Source organism: Microtus pennsylvanicus, chromosome 18 (genome assembly GCF_037038515.1).
Source record: "Microtus pennsylvanicus isolate mMicPen1 chromosome 18, mMicPen1.hap1, whole genome shotgun sequence".
Lineage (NCBI taxonomy): Eukaryota > Metazoa > Chordata > Mammalia > Rodentia > Cricetidae > Microtus > Microtus pennsylvanicus.
Genome location: NC_134596.1, coordinates 23,783,454 through 23,792,361, shown reverse-complemented (window position 1 = coordinate 23,792,361; position 8,908 = coordinate 23,783,454). Strand labels below are relative to the sequence as shown.

General features: G+C 49.1%; 1 protein-coding gene across 2 annotated transcripts in view; it reads left to right on the top strand.

Moving 5' to 3' along the window:
* The first annotated feature begins 3,925 nt into the window (after nt 1–3,925).
* Slco3a1 (solute carrier organic anion transporter family member 3A1) overlaps nt 3,926–8,908 on the top strand; it is a 281,528-nt gene continuing 276,545 nt past the window's right edge. Inside the window, exon 1 of one of the 2 annotated variants that reach the window (XM_075952228.1) lies at nt 3,926–4,293. In XM_075952228.1, the coding sequence (XP_075808343.1) occupies nt 4,114–4,293 (180 nt within the window). In that variant the 5' untranslated portion in view covers nt 3,926–4,113. The remainder of the gene's footprint in view (nt 4,294–8,908) is intronic. The other variant, XM_075952227.1, reaches the window with a different exon arrangement.

The window sequence follows — 8,908 nt, the reverse complement described above, 5'->3', positions numbered from 1 at the left end:
ATAAACAAATTCTACTTATTTTCAAACCAACAGAAGACCCTGAGGGGAGATCCTGAAATCACGAGTATGGCTGAGTATATTTTTATTCCTTTTTTTTTTTTAACCTCAAAACTAATCTGCCATGACCATAGCACATTTCTCAGAACCCTACTTATCCTCTGTTAATTTTCCAGTTTCTCCCCATACTCTCTCATGCCTTCTCATTTTCCACCTGGATTTCAGAGTCACGTGGCTGCAAATCGTATCTACATGGATGTTTATCCTTTTGATTCTTTGTCGAGCTTCAGGACATATTCAAGTTAAGAGAGATGACTTACAATATGAATCTCAGAATATAGTGGGTAGCTAGTGGAGGATATGGTAGACAGGCATCTATCTACCAGGCAAACTGGAAAATGACTTGGTGGAAGAGAAAGACGGTAAGGAATATGAGCAAATTTTACCTCGGCGCAGACATAGCTTGCAAGCTGAAGAAGTTGTATCCTTGGTAACAATAATAATAAGTTATTAGATATTCTATACTAATAAGACCAATGTAGAATATTTATTGAATTTATTATTGTATATTTATTATATCTTATTCATGTATTGTATATATTTCCCATCTTCTACAGGGTAAGCACCTCAGCACTTCTTTTTCCACTCCAGTGACAATCAGAAATCACTCTATGCATTTGCTTTCCAACCTCGTATTTGCTGTGAACAAAATTGGAGTTGGCAAAAGATGACTCGTGTGAATTATCTGAACCACAGTTTCTCATTGTGTTGAATTACATTGAGGCAGCTTGATATGAAATCTTGCCACAGCCCAGTGACAGTGGAAGATTGTCGCTGTGTGTGTGTACGCGCATGTGCGTGTGTGTGCGTGTCTATACACGTAAGCTATTTCTCCTCTATGGTGGGAGAGACAAGCTCTACCAATCCTGACCACACCGTATTTACCTATCACAAGTTAATATTTTAGGACTTCCTTTGAGGTCAATTTGTCTTCTCATGTCAGGAAATAGTCTTCTGGATTTCCTGGGTCAGACTTCAAAATTATGTAGCTCTCCAGTGTCCAGAATACTGCCCAGTAGTCAACCAAATAAGACTCTGAGAGTCAAGGTCTTACTAGCAATGTTTTCTTCTAACTACGAAGAGTTACCTTGCCCAGAAAAGTGATTGACAATCCAAACTAAATGCAAGGTCTTGGTGGGCAGCCACTACCGACCCATCCCTAAACTCATTACTCAGTGCGAGGGGGGTAGGTAGGCCAAAAAGACCCCAGCTGGACACTGGAATGTTTCTGATTTCTCTGTGAGAATATCAAGGCTGTCTTGTCGATGAGGTCTCTGTGGGCTTTAGACTCAGCTTGTCTTGCTCTTCAAGTCCTGGTGGACTGTCTATTTCTAAAGCTGGTAAGAGGGAGTAACACTGGCGTCAGGAGAGCTCAGCCCCCCTAGTCTGCTTCTTCCTCTCTCATTTCTCTTCATTTTGGGTATCGCTATCAGTTCCTGCTGGAGCATGAAAGTTCACTCCCTGCCAACTGCTCTGAATACCACAGGGCCACTTGTTGTTCTTTCTTTGTAGTAAGGGGCTCAGTAGATCCCAATCTCTGTGGATGTGGGATGGAGAAGGGGGCAGCCATCACAACTTGATAAGCTTTTGGGTGCTGTGCAGACCCAATGGTGGTTAGTTTGCTGCCTCTGCTTTTGTGTATCGGGGATGGCAAAATGGAAGCACTTGGTGGTCACAAGCCGACCCCATCACCCACCCCCTCAACCCACCGCCGCCAGTCTCCGCTCATCAAGGAACTTCATGAGTGAGGAAGGATTCTGTAAGGCCAGAATGCCAAGAAGCAACAAGGGCAAGAAGCTGAACATACTGAAGAAAGCTAGCATTGTGTGACCAGAGGTGGTAGAAGGAGGACAACCAGGCGGTAAGGATTTCAATCATGGCATAATAGGTTCAGACAGGAGCCCAGAGACTATCAAACTATTGAATTAGTGGCCCCGAAGGAATTGAAATTTCCCCACCAATCTCATGGCGGGGGGATGACAAGGTGCCAGTCACAGGAGGAACTTGTCTACCAGGAAGATATTCCACATGGTTATGACAATTTGTCAGACTCCCTGGCAGGAGACGGAAACTCAGACGATGATGGGTTAATGATGGGCAGGACTATCCCTTGGCCAGGACCACTTGGTGATGTGTACCTTTTTATACCCTAAAGCCAAAGTGTATGCAGAACACTGGACAGATCCAGTTGTAACTCTCCCTGATGTATCCACATTGAATGAGTCTCCCTTCTCTGCTTTTGACTGTTACTTGCCCCTTTAATTGGTGTAGTGAGGACAGGTGGCTGAGCCTGCCCTCTTAGGTCTGCCAGAGCCCCAGCTTTTTTGACCCTAACAACTCTGGATGCAATACCACTGGTGGAGAACAGGGCAGCCAGTGATGCCAGGGAGCAATTTGGGCAGAAGGTACCCAGACAAGGGGAAGCACTTTGAAAACCACACCAAGACTAGGTGAGGTCATGTCTGGAAGACAGACGGATGAAGCAATTTATATTTAAATGGTAAAGCAAACACCACACCCCCACTGTGCCACGGTCTATTCTTACTCAGTTTCCCTGGAAGAAAGTAGAAATTATGGCGGCGCTAATTGCTGTGTACTTTTGAATGAGAACCTTGGCATTGGGATATAGACCCCAGGGAGAAGTGAGTCCCTTTTTGGAAAAGATTAGTAGGACAAAGTTTTCCAAATGTATTTGGCCTTTCAGTTGCTAAAGCGCACAACGCTAGATATTTCCTGTTCCTGACCACTTTCCCCTCTGCTTCCAAACGCTGTTGCTGGAACCCGTGGATCCTATCAGAAGTGTCTTTTGGACCAAAGTCCTAGCGAACGCTGTGGGTAAGGTCTAATGACAACTGGGCTCTGCTGCCTGTAGACCTTTAGGTCAGGGCCAGGGAGGGCCATATAGTCAGGAGATGGGTGGGGACAGGACAGGCTTGTGGCTCACCGCTTCCTGAATTCCGCCCTCAAGCAGCTGGAGCACTAAACAAGGCCCTCTGCTGGGGTCCTTGTGACCTGCAGTCGCCTGTACCGTGGCTTAGGGGAGATCATCAGTCAGTGAGACTCCCTTAAGATCTAACTTCCCTTATCGGCGCTTCTGTTTCTCTCCCATTTTCAGGGAGTGGGCTATTTAGACACGGTCAATAGCCACCACCGAGTGCAGGAGCTAAGGCAAGCCAACGGAAGAAGACCCTGGCAGCTTCGACCTCTGGCATTTTCCGGAGCCCCAGAGTGCAATAACTGTGCCCAGAAATCCAGGATCCAAGCCAAATACAACACCAGTACCGGGGATTCTCTCTTTATGGAGGCAGCTTCTCCTCTCCCGCCTTAGCATTCCGGTACCTAGCATTAGGTACTGGCACTAGAAGTAGGGTTCCTGGGCACCCCCACTTCTGCGTCCCATTGCTAACCACCTTACCGACCACCCAGTTTACTTCCTGGAGCCCGGGGCCGCACAGTGCCTCCTAGTGGCCGGGTGCACCTTCCCGGCTCAGCTTTCCACCCCACCAGGACTCCCCGATTCTGCAATTTCTCGGGGGCAGCTAGAACCCTGGCCATGACCATCAGTCAACCCTCAGCGTCCCAAACAGGTCCCTCGTTCCTCCCAGGGGCGAACCCGGAGCCAGTAGCAGCGCAGCCCGCGGCTCAAGGCGACGACCAGGCAGTGGCCCGGGTTTGGGGAGCTAAGGGTGAAGGCAGGCGAGGCCGGCGGGCCAGGGGTAGACGGTGAAGGCAACGGCGGGTGTCTGAGGGAGGCGAAGCGGCGGCAGCGGCGGGCGGCGCGAGGAGTCCCTGTGATTGGCACAGCCCGAGCTGGAGGAGGCGGCGAGGGGAGGGCGGAGGAGGAGAAGGAGGAGGAGAAAGGGGGCGAGCGCGGCGGCGGCGGCGAGGAGCGGAGCCTTCAACCTCTCCAGCCGCTGTAGGACGGGGGCGGCCGCCGCGGGTCCGGGGCGGGGACAGCACGCAGCCTCGCGGCGCGCACCCCCGCCCAGCAACGGCCACGACACCCGGGGCGAGCGGGAAAGCGGCGGCGGCGGCGGCAGCGGCGGAGGGGGAAGGATGCAGGGGAAGAAGCCGGGAGGCTCGTCGGGCGGCGGCCGGAGCGGCGAGCTGCAGGGGGACGAGGCGCAGAGAAACAAGAAGAAGAAAAAGAAGGTGTCTTGCTTCTCCAACATCAAGATCTTCCTGGTATCTGAGTGCGCCTTGATGTTGGCGCAGGGAACGGTGGGCGCCTACCTGGTGAGTCCGGGTGCCAACTCTGCTACGGACCCCCTTCCCTGCCGGCGCTTCTCCAGCTTGCCGACTGGCACCGGGAGGGGGCTCGCCGGAGCCGGGGGCAGGCGGGCATGACCTCGGCCGGGCGCGGAGGTTGGCGACTGGTGCAGAGGCGGCCGCCGGGGGAGCTGCCGGCCCCGAGCCCGGAGCGGGCGGGACCGTGGATGCCGGCAGCAGCTCGTGCGCCTGGCAGGGGCTGGGGGCCGGGGCGGAGGGGTGCCCGAGAGGAGACGCCGCGGGCAGGTGGGCATGAAACTGTTTCTTCTCCCGTCTTGAAAACGGAGCCAGATGGCGAGTTCAGGGAACCTCCTCGGAGACTAGAAAGGCATCGCGGTTCAGGTGACCTGCACATGGGAGGAAAAGCCAGTTAGCATCCTGCGTCTTCTACTCTCCGTTTCATCCGCCGGGAGAACGAATCATTATGCATCATTTTTCCCCAGGCTGTTTCTCCATCCACCAATTGCCGGGGAAATTTAACAGCTTAGAGTAAAAGGCGCCGGAGTGTGGCCCTGATCTGAGTGGTTGCTGCGGGGGCGACTAGTTAGTCCCACCCAGATCTCAATAGCCATCTTTCAATGTGGGGATAAAGTTACAGTACCTGGAGAGCAGCTGTGAGTTTGTGTAGTTCTAGCTGGATTCCCTACCATGGTCGCTCTCGGCCACACGGGCAGTGGATCTCTGCATACAATATGTATCTATTTTATTTGCCTCTAGGAAGGGATTATTGATGCTCAAAAGGCCCATGGACGCCTACCAGACCCAAAGAATCCGCTTGTAATGACTCAGCACTGTCAAGTTCCTACTTTGTTGCTTTCTCCTGCAGTGCTCAGGTGGTCCTCACTTGAGGAGCAGACTGTGCACTTCCAGACCGCTCCTGTCTTAAACAGGAAAAGATGCCTCAGAGTGGAGAGTGTTAAATCTTTACGTGGCTATTGACCTGAAACTGGAATCAGGTGTCATAGATTTGAAGTGTTAGTAAGCACGGTTGATGGAGATAGCATCGGACAAGATTTCAAAAGCTGTTGGAGAACCACATCCAGTGATAGAGCCATGTGTATCCTGATGTTATCATGAAGCCCTCATTCCTGGCCCTGGGTTAAAGTTAAGGAGGGCCAGACGCTGAATACCCAGTACCACAAACAATTTCCCAAGGCTCCTACAGGCTACGGTGCAGTGGAGCAGCGCTTGGTGAAAGTTAGTTATGTGGTGACTGGGGGATAGGGGTATGGGACCTCTAGGGCTTCAGTCCTGTTCCTGGGGAGACAGAACTGCAGAGGGTTTAAGAAATCAAATGCATTTCTGTTGCTACTCCCTAGATAAACAACTTTTAAACCTCCATCTCTGTCTTGTGCATGTATGTTGTCACTGAACCCTGGGGCCAAAAGTGTTCCTTTTTTAAAAATCATTTTGTCTATGGTTCGAATGCTATGCTGCAAACTTGGGAATTTGCTTGATGAGAATGAGGGTGTTTGGAGGGGCAGCTTCTTTAGGGGTGATTTGACTGGTAAAATACTTAGAAAGGTACGTGCGTTATTAGAGGCAAGCGTGCATTGTTACTGATAGCTGTGAGTCTGTAGCATATGCAAACTATGTTCTGTCTAACTAGGTCTTCATGTAAACGGAGGCAATGAGTCTGTCAGCAGCTGGCTCTTGTTTAACAGTTCTTTCGCCTCAAACCAGTTTTGCTGAAGAGTACGGTCCTCACATGTGGCAAACAGCAGGGTTGTACTTCTCTTCCCAGGAATGATGAATGCCTGAGCTTAGGAGTTTTCTCGTGCAGTGACTTAAGGGTTTTAGAAGGAAGTGAAGCTGAGCCTCAAGCAGATGGGCAGCCTTGTTCTTTTTGGAAAGTTAAAGAGCAAGTGCTTCTAGCAGGGGAACGTCCCCAAGCAGAGCTGGCCCTGGGAGGTGAGGGGTTACCATGAATCTCAGGATGAGGAAAAGGCAGGAGGCAATCAGTCCACCTGCGCATGGCATCTGGACACTCCTGTCCCTGATGGATAGTCCTGTGGTGGGGGGAGGTGTGTAAAGGGTAAGGAGCCAACAGGTGCCTTGCATAAAACAGATGGAGGCCCAGGAGAGGACGGGCCTAGGAAATTGAATTAATTTTGATCAGTAGCAGGACATGCATAAGGTTCTTAGAGCCTTGCTCTGCCCCACTGCCCTTGACGTTCTTGTAATATATGCACCTCATCTGAAGACTAGGTAGCTTGCAGGGACCGACCCCATCAGCCTGCTACTAGGCTTCAATCTCCTGGGTCACCTAAGAGGTTTCTCTTCCTCTGTCGTTTTGGACAGGTTGGGAAAGTTGTGGTTTTCTTTCAACCACAGAAGCTCTCTCTCTCCCTGGATATTTTGGGAAGTCACTTATTACAGGAGGGCCGAGGGAATGGCACATTTTCTTACTTTTAAGATGTCCTGCGTCTTTCGCAGGAAGCCTGAGACCCTGTGTCTGTAGATGAACCCAGGTGATCCGTGTGCAAGGGGTGTGTGTAGATGTGGTCTTTTCAGGGGGAACAGCATGCTCGACTGAGGAAGTATTTTCAGGTACAATGCCGGCCCTGCTTCCTTATCCATGAGGAGAATGACTGCAAGCTGGAGGAGGTCAGTGACATCCTTTCCTGTTGGGTTTCTAAAGTCCACGCAGCTACCTTGTCTTTTTTTCCATCTCCTTGGATGCCTTTTTGTGTTTAAGTATTAGGAAGGGCCATTTCCTTTTTCTCTTACATCCTGAAAAGACAGATTTCTCATTGTCCTTAGTGTGTCCTCAGCGACATTGGTGTAGGTATAAGTTTCCCAACGGCAGAAGTGAGGCAGGAAGTGGCCTGTGATTTGAGAAGCTGCTCTGAAAAGTAGGACTCCTGTGTGTGCCTACCCTGGGGTTGGGGGTGGGGTGTTAGGGAGGGATAAGAAAGAGGGGGAGAGGAAAGGGATGGAGAGAGAACAAGAGGGAGAGGGGGGAGAGGGGGAGAAAAGGAGAGGAGGAGATGGATAAAAGGAAGAGAGATTGAGAGATTGAGATTTTGATTGATTGGCTTCTCTTAAGAATATCCCTGTCCAGGACACTCAAAGAATTGTATATAACAAGCCATGCTACTCTGGGAACCTGCAACTTTTTGCTTGGGTCTTGGAACCTTCCAGGAAGTGAAGAAAGACTGGGATTGTGACATCCTTGGTAGATTTTTTCAGGACAATAGAGAAAAGGTAATCTAGGTGCCACCCAGCTTAGCCAGGGACTCTGAAATCAATACTTAGAATATTGTTGTACTGCAGCGTCTTAAACATCTTGGTTGGCTATGATATATATATGTATATATAAAATATACATACATATATATATGATATGAGATATATCATCTATCTATCTATCTATCTATCTATCTATCTATCTATCTATCTATCTATCCATCTATCCATCCATCCATCCATCCTGTCTGAGAAGAGGCCCACTGAGTTTAATGGTCATTGTGCCTTAACTATTTGTCCAAGACAGGGCCATGTGTATTTCTGGTACCTGAGTGTTTGCTTCCAGTGGCTCCCATCTATATTGCCCTGTTTGCAGCGATATAACTGTTGTGGAAGTCTTGGGCTATTGAAAGGCCACCCAGGCATGTGGAAACCGACTGGAGAGAAAGCCATTTATGTAGATATATCTGTGCATTGTGGAGGCTTACTGAGATGTGGGGAGCCAGGTAACCCTGCAGAGACGTGTGTGTGTGTGTGTGTGTGTGTGTGTGTGTGTGTGTTGTGGCATTGCTGAGGACTTGAGGAGATAAGGATGCAGACAGGAAATTAAAACTTCTGACACCTTAGGTGATTGCGAATGAAGCTCATGACAGATGCTCTTGAATTGCTTTAGGATGCACATGGAATAAAGGCCAGTGGGAGTCTCTGGAATGGGGTCTTCATGGACTCCGTGAAGCTGAGGCGGGCCTTTTCCTGTTTAGAGTTATGCAGAAGTGTGTCTGGGGGTGTGGTTACAGGGTAGTGACATAGATGACCGAGTGTGGCTAATGAGGCGCTGTCTCTCTGCTTTATAATCACTTATTTTTAGGCCAGAGAACGTTCAGCAGGTTTATAATCAGCTGCCATGGTTGATACTTTTCTTTTTTCTCTGAAGAAGCGTCTTTTTGAAGATAGGTTCTTGCATAGCGAGTCTAGAAGCTGACGGCTAAAAAAACGCTTTTAAAGTCCTTGTCAAATTAGTAGGATGACTAAGGTAACTGTATTTTACTTAATCGAATTATTTTATACACTTGTGCTTACTCATAATGACAAATTCCATGCTATTTGCATACTTACTAAATAGCCTCAAGTAATAAAAATTTCTCTATTTTTTTCCTTATAGCTTTGTTTAAAATGTTTTACTAACTCTCTTAAGAAAAAAGTATATTTCTGAAAATTCTCTTCAACCATGTTTGTGTCTCTACATACCTTTGCTTCTTCGGGGTGTATCTGAGGAGGGGTGCATGTGCTTTAACAATAGAGGAATCTAACTGGATTTCTTGTACAGTAAGCAAGGTTTCTTTCCTGGGTTTTGTTAGCCCCGCCCCTGCCCCCATTCAATTGCCATACTTTC